General features: G+C 44.4%; 1 protein-coding gene across 1 annotated transcript in view; it reads right to left on the bottom strand.

Annotated features, from left to right (window-relative positions):
• LOC145415577 (protogenin B-like) overlaps positions 1-23,997 on the bottom strand; it is a 68,266-nt gene extending 44,269 nt beyond the window's left edge. Inside the window, exons 1-3 of the mRNA XM_080284798.1 lie at positions 23,865-23,997; positions 22,504-22,557; positions 782-996 (exon numbers count right to left, since the gene is read on the bottom strand). Coding sequence (XP_080140924.1) covers positions 782-996; positions 22,504-22,557; positions 23,865-23,997 — 402 coding nt within the window. The remainder of the gene's footprint in view (positions 1-781; positions 997-22,503; positions 22,558-23,864) is intronic.
• Positions 23,998-24,471: the final 474 nt, after the last annotated feature.

The following is a 24,471-nucleotide window of genomic DNA, read 5'->3' as shown; positions in this document are numbered from 1 at the left end:
GCCTACCCGTCACCGCCTCCCACCGAGACTAGAGGCACTGATTAAGCCGGGAAATATGAATGGATGCTACTGAGTTGACTATCGGGTGTTTGTGAGCGATGTAAGTAGGGTACCACACAAGGAATCATACGGTACTTCTACACTGTCCTTATTTATGAAGACTTATGATGTGCCGGAGCCAAAGTTGACGGCCCACATAAATCTTCTATCTCCAGACGCCGTAATCATCTATCTATATATCTATACTATCTCCAGACGCCTTAATCCCGTCACCCTGTCCTCCGTAACAGGCTGCCTCCTATCATATACCTCCCTACTCTATCCCTCATCTAATCCTCGGTCTCCTCCTCCCCCTCCTTCCATCTATCTAACTCACATACACTCTCCAAGTCAACCTCTTACTGTCCATCCTCTCCACGTGGCCAAAAACTGCATCTACCATTTTGCTATTAGGCAGTGTAATTTAACCCCTTCATGACAATTACGTCTTCTGATTTAATTCTACAACCACTGAAATATTTTATTCGCCTGGAGAGTAAAGATATTGACTTTATTAATCCCTTCGCTAACAGGTGTTCTCCTAGGCTGAATAAAATCGTCTGCTGGTAATATCTTAAAAACGACGTCCTGATGCCAAAGGGGTTAGCAATCCTGCCTGAAACTTAACCTAACCAAACCAAACTTAACCTAACTTAACCTTAACAAACCAAACTTAACCATAATAAATCTAACTTAACCCAAACCAACTTAACCTAAACTAACCTAACTTAATTTACCCCACCTTAGTAATGTTGAGGTGACCGTCTTGGGTGAGGATGTGTCGGCGTCCCAACACGGATACATTGTTCCTCATCCAGGTTACGTTGTGGCGGGTGAGGTGACGGGGCAGGGGCGGGGGTGGGGGCGTGGTGAGGGGGCACGGCAGCACCACACCCGCGCCCCGCCCCGCCACCACCGCCCCGCCCACACCCACGCCACCCCACGACCCGGATATGCCTGGTGGGGGAGAGAGAAAAAAAAATTAGTTATTCACGTATTTTTATATTTTACTTATTCATCTGGCTCATTCGTATTTGTATATTTATTTATCTATCTATAATTTGGAGAGAGAGAGAGAGAGAGAGAGAGAGAGAGAGGGGGGGGGTACTCACAGATGTTTATAAATTTCATCCACGTATCATTCGTATTTATATATTTTATCTATTTATCTATTTGTCCTCCTTACACATGCTCGACTCTGGACATAGACCTGACGAGAAATGATGGGATGGGGGACTGAAACTGCGATAATATATGGTGTGTATCTAAAATATTATGTCTTACCCACCCCACTGAAATATTGTGAACCTGGGCTGAGAAACAATAAACAGCACAATAAATAATAAAAAATAATAAAATGGAAATCAGTCTATACTAACATATATTCTATTTTTTTTTTTTTATCATAGGGACTCGGGTCTTCCAAATTTCCTATTGTAATTTGACTTTCACATATTATTAGCTGTTTCATAGAGTACCACACACACTGAGCATTTTTAACATTAAACTTCTGAAATACGTGACGAATAATTACCTCTCACGCACCTTTTCTTCAGTAAAATTATCACCTTGACCTACGCTTGCTGCCAAACTCTCCTAACGAACACTTTACTCTTGGTGCAATGCGCAAGTACCTTACCAACATATTAGCTTGAGTTATATGGATTAAATTAGGTTACAACTGAGACGGAATTTTGGCTTGATAGGTACTGAAGGTTTCCAAGGTGAGGTCTAGAGGCAATCCTAGGGGGTAAAATCACGTGAGGTCTGGGGGACGAAGCCTCCTTGCTATGGTATGATATGGAATGGTATGGTATGGTATGGTGTGGTATGATATGGTACGTTAAGTTCGGTTCAGTTGGTCTGGATAGGTAGGCAGGGCAAGGTAGGTTAGATCGTCGGGTTTCCTATACCTCTAGCTGTGTTATTTGCGATTTTTTAATGCCGTACATCTCAGTATATTTGATGCACTGACACATCCGGTAGGCAAGTCAGTAAACACAATGCCGCGGGCGCCAAGGTGGTTTACTTAAATACTCCCAAATTGGTATGTTTCCTCTGTTCTGTTCACTTTTTGTTGGTAAAAAATCAACAAGTAACTATTTGTGTTGCATACTGTACTTTCTTTTCCCGTAAGATCGTGGGGCTGCAAGAACACAGGTGGAGTCGCTGAGCTCCGATGGCCAAAATAATACCGTACTATCATCTCTTCACTGCCAAGACGTCTTTTTCATAACAATCAAGCTACCACTAGACGATTTCATGCGCCTATTTTATTCATCTCTGGCACTCAAGGGATTTGGCAAGGCTTCATCTAACCTGCCCAGGGGGAAGAGTGGCTAGGATAATAAAATAAAATCGCTTTGACAGTATTTATAACAGGACGAAAAAATGAAAATAAAAAAGCATAATAGTGAAGGGATTAACTAAGGCTATGTGCAAGAAAGAAATCTAAGTTGAATATAATCGTATGAGAATAGTCACTTTATTTTAAAAACGTTCTCTGGCTAAAAGTGTAAAGAAAAAAACGTTCTCTGGCCAAAAGAGTGAAGGAAAAAAAAAAAACGTTCACTGGCTAAAAGGGTACAGTACAAAAATGTTGACTAGCTAAAAGAGTAAGTAAAAACGTTCTCTGGCCAAAAGGGTAAAAAATAAAAACATTCTCTGGCTAAAAAGGTAAAGTATAAAAACGTTCTCCGGCTAAAAGGGTTAAAAAAAAAAAAAAGTTCTCTGGATAAGAAGATAAAAATAAAAAAGTTCCCTGGCTAAATGAGTAAAAAATAACGTTCTCTTGCTAAAAGGATAAAGAATAAAAACGTTCTTTGGCTGAAAAGGTACAACTAAAAACGTTCTCTGGCAAAAATAATAAAAACGTTCTCTGGCTAAAAGAGTAAAGAATAAAAAAGTTCTCCGGCTAAAAGGTCAACGAAGAAATCCGGTAGAGAGAGAGAGAAAAAATCTCAGGCCGTGTGAAATGCCTACTGGTAACCGACACGTGTTTGACCTTCACCTGACCTCTGCGCCCCGGGGTCAGAGGCGTAAAGGGCGAGGTCATATTCGACTAAATATAAACTGACCTCTATTTGCTGTGTCAGCAAATAAAAAAAAATGGATTAGGAAAAAGTATAAAACGTGTAATGTGCTCAAACTCACACATGACAAAAACAATATGCTACTGTACAACAACAACTATATTCTGTTCACTTTAAGTAGGCGTAAAACAGTCACTTCTCCGCCTTGACTGCTGAGCTGTACCAAATATTAAGACTAGTTTATGGTGTCTATTTATTAACAAGATATTTCAAAAGCGTTGTTATCAGGTTGCAATGAAATCCAGTGGACAGGTGAGCAGTGGGCCAAGGATGAGTTGATTAAATTTTAAGGTGGACCTGGATCTGGAGGTATGCGCCCTCTGTTTTGCGTAATTGGGTGGACAAAGACCCCAGAATAAATTATGTGAGGCCGTAAAAGTATTCCTCTGGTACCGTACGAAAGAGGAATCATCATCATCATCATTATCATCCGGGCCTCCTTTCCCACCCTAGGGCAGAGTGAGGAAGGAATTACGGCTGTAAGTCTTAAGTTTTGTTGACGTTGGCCGAAGTATGCACTCTCTGATGCTTTCTGGTTACATAAAGAGACACTAAAGGCTGAAGAGGAAGACAGCTATATACTCCTATGCCTTTCAATATCATGACGCCTTCTTCATTCCTATTCCTGTGGCCACCAAACGATCTTATCCAGTCTTCAATAACTATAACAGAACTGGGTTACATTGGACGTGATCAAAAAAATACTACTACTTCTACTACTACTACTACTAATAATAATAATAATGTTGAAGATTAGTGGATCTGGGGCATATTCAGAGATCGATAAAGAACATGGGTGCACTCGAGTTGATTTGTGCATACTAGAAAAAAATATCGAAGAGTATGATTGTGCTTGGATATACGGTAGATGATCTTGCTTCTGTACAGTACGTAAAATATAACGAAACGAAAAAAGTGAGAGAGAGAGAGAGAGAGAGAGAGACAGAGACAGAGAGAGAGACGCTACGATTCTCACTTGATATGGGTGAGCTGGGGTATGTTTGGGTGTTAGGCATGGAGTTCTCACTGTGAGGTAGGGTGTGTTACTTACCATATAACCTAACCTTTGACCTCCCGCCCTCCCCTTATCTACTCTCTCTCTCTCTCTCTCTCTCTCTCTCGAAATAATCACAAACTCACTCAAAAACATTAAAATATGAACTAATACGCACTGAAGTACACATTAAAAAATAAAACACCTGGAATAAGATCAAACTCACCCGCATCTACCCAAGGCAACGCAGTTTAACTTTGAACATAAACAAATAATCAATAAATAAATAATCCAAGTTCATCAATATCCACCAAAAAGATATAACCAAATTCACACAAATACACTCAGTGACTCAACCACTCGCCTTGTCTACGCCTAAACCCACCCACATACACCCCAAACCAGACCATTTCGAATATTTGACTTTCATCAAAATTCACGAACACAAAATAACTCAAATCTAACCCAAATACACCCAATGACACTTCAACTCTTCCGAAATACGCCTAAGCCCATCCAAATACACCCAATGACCCAACGATCTGAAATACACCTAAACCCACACAAATACACGTAATGAGCTCTTCCGAAATACGCCTAAACCCACCCAAATACACCCAATGACACAACAATTCTGAAATACGCCTAAACCCACCCACATACACCCATTACCAGACCATTTCGAGATCCACACACTATGCCACCGCCCATAAGTACAGTCGGCATCAAAAGTCTCGTACCTTCTCCCGCCACTCTTTCTCCACGGACTTCGAAACTTGAGTGTGGTGGACCTGGAGCCTACGCCGCTTATGACATCAACCTGAAGTCTAGTGAAGTCATCAGTGTTGGTTGCTGCGATGTCACCACAACGATTTTCGAAGTGCAGGGGGAGGAAAGCAGGAGAGGACACCAATTTTGATCCCGACTGTACAGATGCTATCGGCGCGGACATAAGAGTGAAACAGACGTACAAATCGATTAGGATAAAAGGCCTTACAACACCTTCCTTATGCTTTTTGTGATCATGCGCAGGGAAGATTTTTTTTTTTCTTTTTTGTGAAGTAAGGAAAGGATTGGGATGGATTACACGGATTTGGGATGACTGAGATGGATTACACTGATCGGCTGGATGGATAGACTGCAACATGCTCACAGATCTATACATTAAAGTTATTATGAACCTCACTAACTACACAAACCACTACTTCTATTCATTATCCACACTTGTATTCCATCCAAACGACTGTTTTCTTGATCCCTCCAACCATTCAAACAACTATTTTATTCCATCCAACCGACCAAACCAGTATTTTCTTTCATTCATTCAAACAACAATATTCTTCCATTCATCCATCCATCCAAGTATTTTCATCCACCCATCCACCTAACCACTTATTCTCACCAAGCCATCCACCCAAACAACACAATATCTTCCATTCATCCATCTAACTAATTCACCCATTTTCATTACTCACTCGTCTCATCAGCCACGTGAACAGAACGTATAACACTCACCAATTCACCCATCTGTCCTGTAACCCACACCAACAGCAGACCATATTACCGTCAGTTCGTTTCACAATAAATACTAGACCTCAGGGATTGGACTGTCTAAAATGCAGAAAAAATCTCCAAGACACTTTAATATCCATCAGATCACCTATTCACTTAGCACTCACATTAATTCATCCATCCATCCATGCACACGCTCAACCATCCACTTACCCATCTACTTGTTCACCCATTTATCCACTAACATAATCATCCATCCAACCATCCACCAATACACAGCCTCTCAAACCCCCATCTACTCAACCATCCTGCCATCCATCCACCCATCCACTCATTCATTAAAGCATTCAATCTCTCCAACATCCATCCATTAATCCATATCTCATCAAAGCCAAGAAGTAATTTATCTTTCTATTGCCTGACTCTCTCTCTCTCTCTCTCTCTCTCTCTCTCTCTCTCTCTCTCTCTCTCTCACACACACACACACACACACACACACACACACACACACACACACACTCCTACCACACCCATTCCAAGCTAAACCTAATTTCATTTAACGAAAACTAACTAATCCTAAACAAAACTAAAGAAAATGAAACAAAACGATAATGAAAAAAAAAATAACTCAATCCTTCTACCCACCCTATCCACCCCACCCCTATGTCCTCCTCTCACCCTACCCACCCCACCCCTGTGTCCTCCTCTCACCCTACCCACCCCACCCCTATGTCCTCCTCTCACCCTACCCACCCCACCCCTATGTCCTCCTCTCACCCTATCCACCCCACCCCAATGTCCTCTCACCCTATCCACCCCACCCCTATGTCCTCCTCGCACCCTATCCACCCCACCCCTATGTCCTCCTCTCACCCTATCCACCCCACCCCTATGTCCTCCTCTCACCCTATCCACCCCACCCCAATGTCCTCTCACCCTATCCACCCCACCCCTATGTCCTCCTCGCACCCTATCCACCCCACCCCTATGTCCTCCTCTCACCCTATCCACCCCACCCCTATGTCCTCCTCTCACCCTATCCACCCCACCCCTATGTCCTCCTCTCACCCTATCCACCCCACCCCTATGTCCTCCTCTCACCCTATCCACCCCACCCCTATGTCCTCCTCTCACCCTATCCACCCCACCCCTATGTCCTCCTCTTACCCTATCCACCCCTATGTCCTCCTCTTACCCTATCCACCCCACCCCTATGTCCTCCTCTCACCCTATCCACCCCACCCCTGTGTCCTCCTCTCACCCTATCCACCCGGCCCCTATGTCCTCCTCTCACCCTATCCACCCCACTCCTGTGTTCTCCTCTCACCCTATCCACCCGGCCCCTATGTCCTCTCACCCTATCCACCATCCCTGTGTTCTCTCTCACCCTATCCACCCCACCCCTATGTTCTCTCACCCGCGTCCTCACAATGATATGACGTATATTCACAATGAGTTAACGCATTCTCAGTAGCGCCCATACCTCACATCCTACCTACCCCCACCCTATTTACACCCACTCACACTCTACACCCACCCACACCCTGACTCCACACTCACCCACGCCTACCCACACTCTTTGCATATTCGATGACACCCACACATTTTCACATCCACTCTCACAAATACACGCTATACCCATCCACAATCCACCCACACCTACCCACACCCCTCACATCCACCCACACCCATCCATAATCTAAATATATATTCACTTACACCCACATATATCTGCACCCACCCCCACAATTACACACACACACACACACACACACACACACACACACATTTCATCCACCTCCCATCCACACCCATAACTATCCACCCACACTCTAACCATGTAAATCCACCTTCATGCACATCTACATACACATCCAACTTCACCCCCACACACTCTCTACTTTCCACCATTCCACCTACCCACACCATAACCACATGTTGCACTACCCACCATAACTTAAACCCACATCTATCAACATCCACACCAACCACGACTACCAACATCCACACCTACCACAACTACCAACATCCACCATCATCCACACCTACCACATCCACCATCATCCACACCTACCAACATCCACACATCATACTACCTACATCCACACCTACCACAACTACCAACATCCACACCTACCACAACAACCAACATCCACACCAACCACAACTACCAACATCCACACATACCAGAACTACCTACATCCACACCTACCACATCCACCATCATCCACACATCATACTACCTACATCCACACCTACCACAACTCCCAACATCCACACCTACCACAACTACCAACATCCACTCCTACCACAACTACCAGCATCCACACATACCACAACTACCAACATCCAAACCTACTACAATTACCAACATCAACACATCATACTACCTACAACCACACCTACCATAACTACCAACATCCACACCTACCACAACTACCAACATCCACACCCACCACAACTACCAACATCCCACCTATGCCCTCCTGCTCCACATCCACACCCATCCACATCCACCCTAAATGTCATCCGAGGGGGCTTATTTTCCATCCACATGACACCGAAAGTTGTGTGTGTGTGTGTGTGTGTGTGTGTGTGTGTGTGTGTGTGTGTGTGTGTGTGTGTGTGTGTGTGTGTACAGTAGAATACAGTAGGGTAGGGTAGGCTTAGGTAGGGCAGGGGTGAAGGAAAGTAACGGTAAGGGAAGAGGAAAGAAGGGAAAAGAAGAGAAGGAAAGAAAGGGGAAGAGAAGGGAGAAAAACTGAAGAGGAGAGTGGAAGGGAGTAGATGGGAAGGGAGGAAATGAAGGGGGAGAGGGAGAAGTGAAGGAGGTAAGAGTAGGCAAGAAGGAAGAAAAGATGAGAGGGAAGGAGCGACGAGGTGAAGGGAAGAAAAATAAAAAGGTAAGAAAAATACGAGGAAAAGGATGAAAGAGAAAACATAAGGACTGGAGGAAGAGTTGGAGGAGAGGAAGGAGGAGGGGAGAGGAGAGGGAGGAGGAGAGGAGAGGGAGGAGGAGGAGGGGAGAGGAGAGGGAGGAGGAGGGGAGAGGAGAGGACGGAGTAAATGGTGGAGGGGAGGGGAGGAGAGGGGAGGGGAGGGGGAGAGATGACGGAATGCCGGCGTGGGGAGGTAAGTGAACCCTCCCTCCCTCCCTCCCAAACCCACTCCCTCCCTCTTTCCTTCCTCCCCTTTCTTTTCTCCTCCATTCCCTTCCTCCCTCTCTCCCATACCTCTACATTCCTTCCACTATTCACTCCCTTTCTCCCTTCCCTCTCTCCCTTCCTTTCCTCCCCATCCCACCCTTTCCTTCCTCCTCCTTACCTCCCTCTTCTTTCAGCCTCTCATCTCTCCCTCCCTCCCTCCCTCTCTCGCCTTCACCCTTTCCCCACTACCCATCCCTCCTCCCTCCAACCCCGTCCCTTCAACTTCTCTCTCCCTCCCTCACCTCCCTCCCTCTCCTTCTGTCCTCTATCTTCTCCCTACCACCTATCCCCTCGCTCCCTCCTCCTTCCCTCCCCCCCTCCTCTCTCTCCCTCCCTCCCTCCCATGAGCAGCACTGGGTACGCATTCCAGCCTCTCACATCTTCTACCTCTACTCTGCCTCTACCCTGCGTCTACCTCTACCCACCCCTACCTTTACCTCTACCTCTACCCACCTCTACATTACCCCTACCTCTACCCTGCCTCTACCTCTACCATACCTCTACCTCTACCCTGCCTCTACCTCTATCCTGCCTCTACCTCCACCCTGCCTCTACCTCTACCTCTACCCTGCCTCTGCCTCTACCTCTACCTCTACCCTGTCTCTACCTCTACCCTGCCTCTACCTCTACCCTACCTCTTTTAATTAACGGAGAGAGAGAGAGAGAGAGAGAGAGAGAGAGAGAGAGAGAGAGAGAGAGAGAGAGATGGGAAGTGTGTGAATGAGTGTGTAAGACAGTGTGGGAGTGTGTGTGGGTGTAGGAGTGTGTGAATGAGGTTGTGTGTGTGTGTGTGTGTGTGTGTGTGTGTGTGTGTGTGTGTGTGTGTGTGTGTGTGTGTGTAGTACAGACTGCTTCTGATAGGTATGGTAGAAATAATTATGGCAGTAACGGTACCATATTATAGTAGCGATAGTTGTGGTAGTGAGGTGTGGTTGTATGGTTTGGCTGTGGTTTGGTAATTACATAAAAAAATATTGTGGTACGGTAGTGGTAACAACTGTGGTAGTGGTGGGTGTGGTCGTATGGTAGTGTGGTAGGTTCGGAGTGGTTGTATGGTAGTGTGGTTGGTGTAGTGGTTGTATGGTAGTGTGGTAGGTGCTGAGTGGTTGTATGGTAGTGTGGTAGATGTTGAGTGGTTGTATGGTAGTGTGGTTGGTGTAGAGTGGCTGCATAGTAGTGTGGTTGGTGTAAAGTGGTTGCATGGTAGTGTGGTAGGTGTGGTTATGGTTGTTTGGTAGCGACATAAAAACGTATTGTGGTAATGTTAGGTAGTATGGTGGCTGCAATGGTTATGGTAGCCCTGATATGGTAGTTGTTGTGATAGAAATGGTATCGTAGTGGTGGTAGTCTTAGTGGTAGCTGTGAGGGTCCTGATATGGTAGTAGTGGTTGCCCTGGTGTGGTAGCTGTGGTGATCTGGTATGGATGGTGTGGTAGTTGTGGCAGCCCTCGTGTGGTAGCTATGGTATTCATGGTGTGGTAGTTATGGAGTTATGGTAATGCGATGTGATACTTGTGGTAGCCCTGGTGTGGTAGTGGTGTTACCCCTGATGTGGTAGTTGTGGTAGACCTAGAGTGATAGTTGTGGTTGCCCAGGGCTGATAGTTGTGGTAGCCTTGGTGTAGTAGTTGTGGTAGCCTTGGTGTGGTAGCTGTGGCAGTCTTGGTGTGGTAGTTATGGCAGTCCTTGTGTGGTAGCCCTGGGGTGGTAGTAGTGGTAGCCCTGATATGGTTGTTGTGATAGCCTTGGTGTGGTAGTAGTGGTAGCCCTGGTATTGTGGTAGTGGTACCCTTGGTGTGGTATTATTAGTATCCCTGGTGTGGTAGCAGTGATAGTCCAGAAGTGGTAGTAATGGTAGCCTGTATGTAGTAGCAGTGGTAGTCTTGGTGTGGTAGTAGCGGTAGCCTTGGAGTGGTAACAGTGGTAACTCCGGTGTGGCAGTAGTGGTAGCCCCAGTGTGGTAGTAGTGGTAGCCCTAGTGTGGTAGAAGTAGTAACCCTTGTGTGGTAGTAATGGTAACCCTGGTGTGGCAGCAGTGGTATCCCAGAAGTGGTAGTTGTGGTAGCCCTGTGTGGTAGTAGTGGTAGCCCTGGTGTGGTAGTAGTGGTAGGAGCCCCAATACCAGTAGGCCGGGAGCAGAGGTAGGCTAGGCTATATATGGGTGTACTGTGTTATATGTAACGAGTGCAGCTGGAGTGGTCTGGCCCAGTACCGTACACCCTGCACAAACATACTATTACTATTACTCTCATTACTATTACTATCATTTACTATTACTAGACTATTAATCAGAAATAATAATAATAATAATAATAATTATTATTAATATTATTATTATTATTACTACTACAACTACTACTACTATTATTACCATGTTATGTTGCTACTACTATTACTACTACTGCTGCTGCTGCTTCTACTACAGTAATGTTATTACTATCATTAACATGACCCATACCGTTAATAATAATAATAATAATAATAATACCATATACAGCACTCTAATACCTATTTCATATTCAAATCACCTTTATATACAATCCTTTCAATATTACACACAATAAATAGCCCATATATATATATATATATATATATATAAAACTATCTAAACTCAAGCATTATCAGACCTACTATAAAATATTCAAACATCTTCATCCCGAGGGTGTTCTGTGTTTTAGTCTTGCTTCCTACAGATGATCTTACCTCGTACCAAAGAGTTCTCGTGTTGTGATATATACTCCTTTTAACTTGGTCTAGAACTTCAGGTAGCTCAGTGGCAGAAAAAGATAATACTATGGCTCCACATCCTTTCTACAGCATTTATTAATAATGCTATGGCTTTACATCCTTTCTATGGCACTTATTAATAATGCTATGGCTCTCCATCCTTTCTATAGCACTTATCAATAATACTATGGCTCTACATCCTTTCTCTAGCACTTATTCGTGACTACCATCATATTCTAGTGTTCATCCCTTACTACAGCTGAACAGTAATGAGGGATAGATGGCAATTTTAGGCAGAGTTAGAAAGTTCATAAAGTGAAGGCTATTCATCCCTCCTGTTTAAAAAGCCACCCGAAAAAAAATAAAATAAAAATGAAGTCTCTACACTAACAAAAAAAAAAAAAAAAAAGGAATATGGAAAAAAGGAAGACAAAGACATAAACAGATTCCACTATTTCCTGAAGCATTTAAAATGGAAAAGGATCATAAAAAATCAACATTCTCTTCTGTCACTCTCTTCCTCTTTTCGAATTGATAAACTGAGGAAAACACGATGAATTTTGACATGAAAATTGGAAAAATATGACGATACTGAAGGAGTTAAGAGGAAAGCCATCTACAAGGTGTGTGTGTGTGTGTGTGTGTGTGTGTGTGTGTGTGTGTGTGTGTGTGTGTGTGTGTGTGTGTTAATACTGAGACGGTACAGTACTAACTTCAATATCAATATTATAAATAATAATAATAATAACAATAATAATAACAATAAGAATAGCAGTAGTAGTAGTAGTAGTTGTAGTAGTAGTAGCAGCAGTAGTAGTAGTAGTAGTAGTAGTAATAATAATACCAGGTAATAATAATAATAATAATAATAATAATAATAATAATAAAAATAATATTAATAAAACACTACTACAACTACTACTACTACTACTACACTATTACTATTATAATTCTCTCTACTATTATCCTCTCCAGCACCAGGAAATCCCATTAAGAGAAAGAGTGAGTGAAAAACCATAAGCTCTCTCTCTCTCTTTTTTCTCACTCGCTCACTTTTTCTCTCCCTCAATCGGCGAGCGTTAAAGAGAGGTGAATTTTCTCTCACCCTATCGCTCTTCTGTCTCACATTCTCTCTAACCATCCGTGTGAGGGATAGGACAATTCTCTCTCTCTCTCTCTCTCTCTCTCTCTCTCTCTCTCTCTCTCAGTATACATCATATAAAGCAACTAACAATGGCAATCATTTTCTTTTGCTCGCGTTTAATTCCTCTCTCTCTCTCTCTCTCTCCACCCATTTCGTTTCCATTAGGCTATTCGATGAGAGAGAGAGAGAGAGAATCGTCAGTACAAAATAAAGAAAATACTGTCTACTGGATGTGCTTATGAGAGAGAGAGAGAGAGAGAGAGAGAGAGAGAGAGAGAGTACAAAATAAAGAAAATACTGTCTACTGGATGTGCTTATGAGAGAGAGAGAGAGAGAGAGAGAGAGAGAGAGGCTTCCACAAAAACTCCGCCTAGGTATGTGAGGCATCCAACCCTTCCGTCACTTCACTGCCGGGCGCACGATCACACGCCCACCACAACTACCACAATCACCACAGCTACCACGATGAAGCACCAAAATGACCAAGGCTACATAAATCAATTACCACTATAGCCACAGCTCCCATAACCACCTACCACAATCACCACAGCTACTAGTCACCACAATTACAACCCATGAGATCACAACCACAACTACCACAATCACAACTGACAATACAGCTACCAGTCATAACTACCACTGCTACCACAATCACCAAACCAAGACCACTAATACGACAATTAACACAATCACCACAGGTACCACACTCAACACAACTACCGCAATCACCACAGCTACTATAACTACCACAACCAATAGAGCTACTACAGGTTCAACATTCACCACAGTTACCACAACTACCACAATTAACAGTTAAATCACAACTACCAGTCAATACCTACAGCTACTAACACAATCACCACAACTACGACAAATAATACCACTCAATATTTCTAACGTCTGTGTATATCTCACCACAAATATTACAACTATCACAGCTCACATTATATTGTATATTATTTACCACCACAGTTACCACAACAACCATTACTATTATACCTTATCAATCACCACAGCTACCACAACTACCACAGCTGAGCCTTCTTAATTGCCACAACTACCACAGCTTTACACCTTATCAATCACCACAGCTACCACAACTACTACAGCTTAAAACCTTATCAATAACCACAGCTACCACAACTACCACAGCTGAGCCTTATTAATCACTACAACTACCACAGCTTTAACACCTTATCAATCACCACAGCTACCACAACTACGCTTTAACACCTTATCATCTACCACAACTACCACAGCTGAGCCTTATTAATCACCAAAGCTACCACAGCTTTAACACCTTATCAATCACCACAACTACCAGTCATTACTACCGCAACCCGCTATGGCTTCCATACGAATAACTACCACAGCTACCATAATCACCACACACAAACCATACAGCTCTTCCATTTAACCACCACAGCTGCTACCACAACTACCACAATCGCCACAACCACAAGCACAAACTATATTGACTCTATGCATCAATCATCACTACTATCACGACTACAAGACTAAAACTACCACAACAACCACCTCTGAGACAAATACTACCATTATTGCTACTATCTACTGTACATATATAACCCACCATTACCACATTCACCACATCCACCACAACCACAACTACCACAATTACCAGCTACTAAAACCACCACATTTACCATCTGACACAACCACCATAGCTACCACAACCACAACAACTACCACAATCACCAGTGTCACAATCACTGCAGCAATCACCAATACAGTGACCACAACCACAGCTACAAAAACAACCACTAAAGCTACCACAGATAAACCACAGCTACCACAATCACCACAGCTACCACAATCGGCACAGCTACCACAACTACTTCCTCTGTGAACAATACAACCAATCATTTAACCACCACCACCACCACCATCTACTACTACTACCACCACTTCTACTACTACTACTACTACCATCATCATTCTCACCACAACCACAATCGTCTCTGTACCACCACAATCGCAACCAAACCACAAAAATTATAAATGCACATATCCTGCTTCCATCACGCTCCCTACCGCACCTACCACTAACACTGTGACTACTATAACTACCACAACGACCACCATTACAACTACTAAAACTACCACCACCCTTTCAATAATTACGGTACCAAAAGTCACTACAACCACAACTACCACAAAAACAACCAACTCTATCACTATCATAACTGTAACGACTACCACACCACCAACAACTACCACAACTACCACCCTTAAAACACCACTACCACCACAATACCCAGGACTACCATCACCACTAAACAACTATCGCTACCACAACTACCACAACCACTGTGACCTCCACCAGCGCTTGCACTACCAGTCCTACCATCCTCGGTCCGCTGCTGCTACCACTCTCATCCCCACTACCACAACTACCACCAACTCTTACCTCTCTCACTTCTGCTACCACAATTACCACCACCTCATTCACTACTACTACCACAACCACAACTACCACCACTTCATTCACTAGCCTACCTACAACTACCACCATTCACTTACCTCTACCACTACAGCTACCACAACTACCACCATCACAGCTACCACCATTCTTGACCTCTCTCACTACTACACAACCTCTCTTACTACACCTACTACCACAACCATCACCACTTCATTCACAACTACTACTACAACTACCACCGCTTTCACTACTGCAACCACAACTACCACCACTTCATTCACCACCACTACCACTATTTTCTACCCTCTTTCACTACTACCACAACTACCACTACTTCCTAAAAATACAACCTTCACTGACACATACAGCACCTCTTACTACTCACATCATTACTACCACCACAACCACAATTACCACAACCACAACTACACTACTACCAAATTTCTGTGCTACCACCATCACAACCACCACTTCTCACGACTACTATTACAACTACTATCACTACACAAAACACACACACACACACACACACACACACATCCGTCATCATCACATTAACCACAACCACTACCAAAAAAACTACCACAACAACCACTTATTAAAGAAGGAAACCACAACTGCAACCACAATTCAGAAACAACCACTACCACAATAACTACATCACACCACCAATGCCCACTACCACAATGCCTACCACAATCGCTATAACTACCAAAACTGCTGTACAACTACCACAAACACTATATAACGACCACAACTGCTGTACAACTACCACAGTCTCTATATAACTACCACAATAATCACCACAAACACAATATAACTACCACAATGATTACCTCACTACCACAATCCCTACAACTACTACATAAACACCACTACCACAACCACACCACGTAACCACAACCACAAGAACCACCAAATGCAATGGCTGTGAACTCCTAACCAACCACAATTACCTACCACAACCACCAAACCCCAATCCCAACCACACCAACCATCAAGACTACCACAACTACCAGGATGGACCCCAGCTACCACGGTGAGATCAGTGACCCCACCTGAGATGACTACTGTTGCAACTACTCAACCACTACCACCACCACCACCACCACCACCACCCACACGCAGCTACCACACTACCAAACACCATACTACTGCTAATACTGCACCACCACCTACACGCTGCGACCACACACTACCACACCCGACCCTACCACTAACCACACACCCACACACAACTACCAAACACCATACCACACTCGTCCCTAACACACAACTGCACCACCACACCCAGCTACCACAAACTACCACAAGACCCTACCACACGCATTCGACCATACCATACTACCTCACATCAAACTCTATACTACCACTAAAATTACAACTATACAACCATCCACGACGCAGGTACCATACAACACAGTGAAACCTACCACACACCACACCACAATAGAGTCTACCATACATGTCACCCACTAACATATCTCAAAGCACCTACTGGTCTACCAAACACCACAAGTACTACCACACATTTTCTTTGCTCATACCACAGACCACTACCATACACAAACACCACAGCTACTACCGCACCACAACCACCTACCACATCGACTGCAACCCTAACTAAACACTTCACACACACACACACACACACACACACACACACACACACACACACACACACACACAGCCACCCACTACCACATACCACAATCACCGCACTTTACCACATTCCTACCAGTACTCCTCCTACCATCCACCTCTCTCTCTCTCTCTCTCTCTCTCTCTCTCTCTCTCACACACACACACACACACACACACACACACACACACACACACACACTCAAACTCATGCTTCCAATTAACACAACACCCACACACTCCATCCTCAGTGGGCTCCTATGGCTCACTCCAGGGGGAAGAAAAATCGCCTGACATAAATCCCACACGGCATTACGAGTTTTCCCGACCATGAGGGGGCTAAAGGGACACCGTATCAACACTCTCGCCTCCTATGACTCCCTCTCAGCTGAATAAAATCGTCTGAGAGAGAATTAAAAACCGCTCAAAAAAAATGCAAAATTCTCTCCACATCATAATACTCTCTCTCTCTCTCTCTCTCTCTCTCTCTCTACCACATTCGCCGTCGCATCCGCCATATTATCTTTGTTTTTTATTCCACATCTTCTACTCCACATCCAGAACACGTCCACATTCTGGTATCCACATTCCACGTTGCCACTTTCACACCACTCCACTCCACTCTCTCCTTGCACATCCGTACTCCTTCATTTTTTGATGCACTCTTCCATTGCCAAGCACTTTCTTCACACACACACACACACACACACACACACACACACACACACACACACACACAACTACATAGTCATCTCTCTCTCTCTCTCTCTCCACAATTACCCATAGCCACATCGCTTTCCCTTTCCTATACCCCCACATCCACACCCACACCAATCCTCAGTCCTCCACCCTCGTATCCACACCCACACTACTCCTTTCCACACTAACACACACTATTCCACACCCACCCACACTCAAGCCACTCACACCCTCTCTCATATCCCCACTCCCTCCTACTCCCCTACCAACCAAACTCACACCAACACCATTCCACACACTCTCCTACACCCACACACTCTCCTACACCCACACACTCTCCTACTCTTCCCTCTACACCTAAAGTCACACCACTCCAAACCTCGCAACAGAATCTCTCACCCCCACACTATCCCCTCCCTCCTTCCTCCCCATCTCTACAACCACACTCACATCATACCATTCCACACTCTCTCCCTCCCATACACACACTACTCCATCTACACACATACTCACACCAGTTCCACAATACTACTCCCTCTCATCTCTTCTTCCCTCTCTTCTTTCCTTTCCCATACTCACACCACTCCCATTCAAACTCTCTCCCATACTCACACGACTACCTCCCCTCCCACTTTTTTTCCTCCCATTCCACTATTAACAACGATAACACTTGTCTCCACACAATCCCTCACCCACTCAACCCTCTGCCCCCTTCCACACCACATCCTTCCACAGCCCCACTTTACCCCTCCCCCCTTCCCTTCCTGCCTCCTCTCTCTCTCTGTCTTTGAGGCCCTTCCCCTCGCTTTCAACCATGACCTATCCTAACCCACAGACTTCACCCACCCCCCTACCACTCACCCCCCATCCCCTCCCCCTCCCCTGCAGTCACATTTTCCTCATCACACCCACACCAGACCACACCCAGCTTTCCCTCCACTTCCATTCCTACCCCAACCCACAAAATCCATCTCCCCATTGCCTCTTTCCTCCCCATCTGCTCTTTTTCTTTCACTTCCCCTCCCCTACCCAATAACCTTCCCTTCCCCTCTCCCCCTCATAATTCTCCCCTCTTCTCTATTCTCCCCATTCCCTCCCCTACCCTCTGTTTCTGCCTATTCTCTCTCTCCCTTATCCTCCTCCATCCCATTCTCCACATTTCTTCCCTCACTTCTTCTTTCTCCCCTCCTCCCTTTACTACTTTCCCATCTTTCTTTCCCCTGCCCGCCCCAACTTCCCTGTCCCCCTCCCCACCCCTCATTCTGTCTCCTATCCTTACACCCCTTTCCTCTTATCTTGGGTCCTACCTGCTTTTCGTTTGCTGTTTACTTTCCTTTGTATCCCTTTGTACTGTCGCTTCCCTGTTCCACTCCTCTTCAGTTCCTCTTTCCTCTCACCCCTTCCCCTCCTTCCCCCAATCATGCCCTATCCTAATCCTCGCCTACCCATCCCACCATCCCCTCCCATCCCACCCTCCCTCCACACACAGTTGATGAGCCAACCAAACGTGGGGTGAAAACGGGGAAGCTTCACCACACACTCTATCACACACCCTACCACAAACTATACACAACCACACACTATATCCTACCACACACCATTCCCTGTCCACAATGCACTCTACCACAACCACATCCAACCAAACACCACACACCCTACCACACACAAAACACAACCACACATTACACCACGCCCAACTACTCACTGCATCCTACCACACACTAACTACCACACACCAAATCCACTGGTATGCACTCTCTCTCTCTCTTCTTCCTTCTGTCCATCCCGCTTCCTCTCCCTCCATCCTTTCCCCCATCCCTACCCCTCCCTCCACTCTCCCATCCATCCCTTTTCTCCTCTCTCTCTCCCTCCCACCATCCATCCCCCCCTCCCATCCATTAATCAAACCTGTCTACTTAGCTATCTATTCGATTTATCTTTCCATTAATTTACGTATCTATTTTTTTTTATCTATCAATTCAACGTGCATAAAACTATCACTATCCATCTATCTATCTACCTACCTATCTATGTATCTATCCATCTTTCATCCATCCACCTATCTATCTATCTATATCCATCCATCCATCCACCATCTACCTCTTATTTACCTATCTATCCATCCATCCATCTATCTATCTATCAATCAATCCATTCATCCATCTATCTACCTACTCATCCATCCACCCATCTATTTATCTATCTATCTATCTATCCATCCATTCATCCAACCATCCATCCATACCACTTCCACAGCCACGCCCCTTACCCCTAACCCCGCCGGCAGTATCGTGTGGAGATGAAGAAGAATAAATGTAATGAGAATGATGAAAGATAACCGCTGATAAGAATGTGTGGTGATTGACAAGGGACATGATGGTGTAGGTTAATGAGCTGCTCTGTTATCGTTATTATTATTATTATTATTATTATTATCATTATTATTATTATTATCTATTATTAGTTAGTGGGCAACGCTACCTGTGAGGATGTAGTAGTAGTAGTAGTAGCAGTAGTAGTAGTAGTAGTAGTAGTGGTAGTAGTAGTAGTACCTGTTGCTGTTGTTAGTTAGTATAAATTAATGACGCAGTCTCATCATCATTATTACCACTACCACTACTACTACTACTACAATCTATCTAATTCTACTGTACATATCAATCTGTCTATACACACACACACACACACACACACACCACGGGATTAAACGTGCTAAACATATTCTTCTGACACTACTCTTCCCTATATCAATCCTACGACGCCCCTTATTGCTTTATTCTTCCTACCTACAACCAATTTTACTCCCCTTCCGGCAGCCACCTCGTAGTGAAGGGGTACAGGAGGGCTATATCTAACGCCTCCAGTTCCAAATCTCTCTCCTAAGCTGAATAAAATCGTCTGGTGGTGCAAAATAAAAATAAATAGTCACCGGAATGGAGGGGTTAATGTTTTTTTTTGTTGTGGTTGTCTGTCTGTCCGTCTGTCTGTTCGTCCTCTTAACCCCTTCACTACCAAGACGTCTTATTCTATTTTATTGTTTTATTTATATATCTATTTTATTCTGCTGCCACCGGACGATTCGATTCATCACTAGGGGAGGCCTCTAGTAGTAAAGGAGTTAATGAAGACTATCTAACCCCTCCAGTTCGAAAAATCTCCCTTTAGCTGAATAAAATCGTCTGAAGGCACTATAAATTAAAAAAACAGTCTACAAGTAACAAGCAAAAACAACATATAAATAAAAAAACAACAAAAATAATTATTCGTCTGCAGAAGGTAACAAGGAACTAGAAATGAATAAATCTCTGAAGGAAGAAAAAAATAACAAAAAATAACGTTACAGGATTAAGAGGATTTACTGGAAATTGGGTTTTGTTAATCTGTCTGCAGGTCTAGTTTTATTGAAATCTGTTGGCTCCCTTAAGACAGACAGACAGACAGACAAGCGAGATACACATACAGACAGACATACATACATACAGAGACAGACGGACACACGAACCCTAGACATACATACATACATAAAAAGACATACACACTCGCACATACGTCCACAGACAAACGAACAGACAGACACGCGATATACATACATACATAGACAGACAGACACAGAGACAGACAGACACACCGACTCGCCCTGAACGCTGTACGGGACGAGACGATGTGCAAATGATACCACCTTCTCACTTCCACTGATAAAACCTACATAACATCTCCAGCACCTACCTACCTACCAGCCTACTTACACTATCGGGGGTCTACCTACTTACAATTCTACTGACAGCCTACCTACCTACCTACCAGCCAGCCTACTTACACTATCGGGGGTCTACCTACTTACAATTCTACTGACAGCCTACCTACCTACCTACCAACCAGCCTACTTACACTATCGGGGGTCTACCTACTTACATTTCTACTGACAGCCTACCTACCTACCTACCAGCCAGCCTACTTACACTATCGGGGGTCTACCTACTTACAATTCTACTGACAGCCTACCTACCTACCCACCCGCCAGCCTACTTACACTATCGGGGGTCTACCTACTTACAATTCTACTGACAGCCTACCTACCTACCTACCAGCCAGCCTACTTACACTATCGGGGGTCTACTTACTTACAATTCTACTCACAGCCTACCTACCATGTGAAAATTATACCACGCTTCTCACTTCAGTCACTGGACTTCATAAAACATACATAGCACATCACGCACCTACATACCGACTAACCTACCGACCGGAGATCTGTCTACTTACAATACTACTGACTGCCTACCTACCATTACTAACCCCTTCAATCAGGTGACTTATTTTTTTTACTTTACTCTGTTCATTTCAGGCGTCAAACTGCCATCTCTCCATCATCAACGCTGAGCGAGAGATTAGCACTAGATTACGATACTAGTCACGAAGAAGTGCTACGGAAAGGACGTAGAGCCGCCGTAGTGCCTAAATAAGTTGCCAAGGGACTAAAATCTCCGCCTATGCTCTTTTTCCTTTAACTTGGCCCAGATTTTCGTCCATTTTTGCACCTTATTTCACGGAGGTCAGCGGCAGGAAAATACAATGCTACAGCTCTTTATCCTTTCCAGAGCACTTCTTCGTGACTAGCAACACAGTGTGGTAAGAGAGAGAGAGAGAGAGAGAGAGAGAGAGAGAGAGAGAGAGATTGCTACATGTCAGCATTCAATAGGAAGAGTTGGCAATCTTAGGCCAAGTTAAAGCAAAAAGAGTATAGTTAAACTGGGTGCACTACACCTCCAGACGATTTTACTCAGCTTCAGAAATCTCTCCCGGGCTGAAAGGGTTAACAGAGACTTAATCCAACTCCTCCAGTACGAGCTAAATAAAATCGTCTGAAGATAGTTAGAATACATTAAAAAAAAAAAAAAACATCGCAGTTAAGGGGTCGGTACTATGTCATGCACCTCATACTTACCTACCAATGTACTTACGCTACCGAGGATCTACTTACAACACTACTGAAGACCTACTTACCTGGGGTAGGATCAGACTCAGCTGCCGCACCCTGGCTCCCGCTGCTCTCCGTCCCTGTAAGTACATGTAAGTACCCGTAAGTAGATGGCCATATATTTGTCAGTAGGTATCGGAAAAAGGTTAACAGAGGTACCGTGTAAGCAGGGGTCAGTAAACATATAAGTGGTATTATAAGAAGTACAATGAAAAAAAAGTTAAATACAGCATAAATTACCCAAAAGAGATAACTTACCAATTAAGATTAAACACACACACACACACACACACACACACACACACACACACACACACACACACACACACACACACACACACAGCAGCTCCTAAAAATCGAGTAAAAAATATTAAGAAATTCATCAAACCAATTTTAAGTTGCAAATACCAAGAATTACATCACCCTAAGATATACGTAAAAATGCCAAAAATACAACAATACTAAATTAACAGATACTGAGTTCCCATAAACAGAGCCATCGTGAAAATAATAATAATAATAATAATAATAATAATAAGAATAATAATAATGAAAAATAAAGCAATATTCCAACGCGCGCTCACCAAAAAATTATTCAAACTTTCTCAGCCCCTTGCATTTCGAAACATATGACTGAAGAATGTGAAAACAGGCCTCCTCGTGTGTCTCTCTGCCAATAAATATGCTATACATCAATGGGGACGGCTCAGTCTGCTGGTGTGGGAAGCAAAGACAGGTAGGCTGCTTCGTGAAATTAATAACCAACCATGCAAGCAGTGGACGCAAGTGAGAGAGAGAGAGAGAGAGAGAGAGAGAGAGAGTAAAGAATTAAACTGGTTACGGGGAACAGTAAATGATCCAGGGTAGGCAATAGCAACGCTGATTAAGCCGTACTCAGAGAACACGAGAACTGTGATGTGCAATATACGGACTACCCTGTGTGTATTCCTGTCAACATAGTATTTTCCACTCATTTTCCAGCCAATTATTATAACGACAAAAGGGGTGGTGGACGAGAGAGAGAGAGAGAGAGAGAGAGAGAGAGAGAGAGTCTTTTTCTCACGTACCTAAGTTATTTATTTATTTATTTATTATACAAGTCCACGCATATTAATTAATTTTTTCACTTTCAACATGGTGGTCGGGTCGCCAGTGAATGCCTTTAACACACCTAATGACTTCCGTTCAAAGAGATTAAATGACAAAAAAATATAAATACACGAATAAAATAAAACTAAAGCTGCTAGAACGTATAAGGCGTGTGCATCCCGACCGCTACAATACACACGAAGGCTACAAACTGTGATGATTCTACTGTACAAGATTCCACCCTAGTTCGTTCTAATCCCGCCGTACCGTACCCACAGCCAATTTCGTAATCACCCACACCCAATTTCAGAGTCGGTGGGGACTGTGTAGTGAGTGAGAGCAGGGGCATGGGAAGGGGCAGGGGCTAGGGTCAGGATCAGGAGCAGGGAGTAGGGGGAGTAGCAGGGGAAAGAGCAGGGTGAAGGGGGCATAGCAGGGGAGAGAGTAGGGAGCTGGGGGTATAGCAGGGGAGAGCAGGGATAAGCGTGAAAGCAGGGGAAAAAGCAGGGATAAGGGGGCGTAATATGCGTTGGTAGGGGTGGAGGTAGGGGCAAAGACAAGGGGAGATAGTGAGCGAGGGCAGGGGCAGGGACTGGGACAAGGGGGCACAGTGGGAATAGGGGCAGGGGATGCAACAGGGACAGGGGGGCATAGTGAATGAGAGCAGGGGAAGGGAAATGAACAGGGAAAGGGAGGCATAGTTTGTGAAAGCCGGAGCCGGGAGAGGAGCTGAAAGGGGATATGAAAGGCACGGGGTGAGGGAGAACGTATTAAAGTGAGGGCGGGGGCTGGGGAAGAGATGAGGGCGTCGTCAGTGAGGGCGGGACGTGGGCGTAATGACTAAGGGGCGGGGGGCGGGGCGGGGCGAGGCAGATGACGCCAGCGGTTCACGGACAATCAGCAGG

The sequence above is a fragment of the Coenobita brevimanus genome, chromosome 103 (genome assembly GCF_032717465.1).
Source record: "Coenobita brevimanus isolate Jiangsu-jjx chromosome 103, ASM3271746v2, whole genome shotgun sequence".
Lineage (NCBI taxonomy): Eukaryota > Metazoa > Arthropoda > Malacostraca > Decapoda > Coenobitidae > Coenobita > Coenobita brevimanus.
The sequence above is the reverse complement of the archived record's forward strand: the minus strand, read 5'-3'. Positions and strand labels throughout refer to the sequence as shown.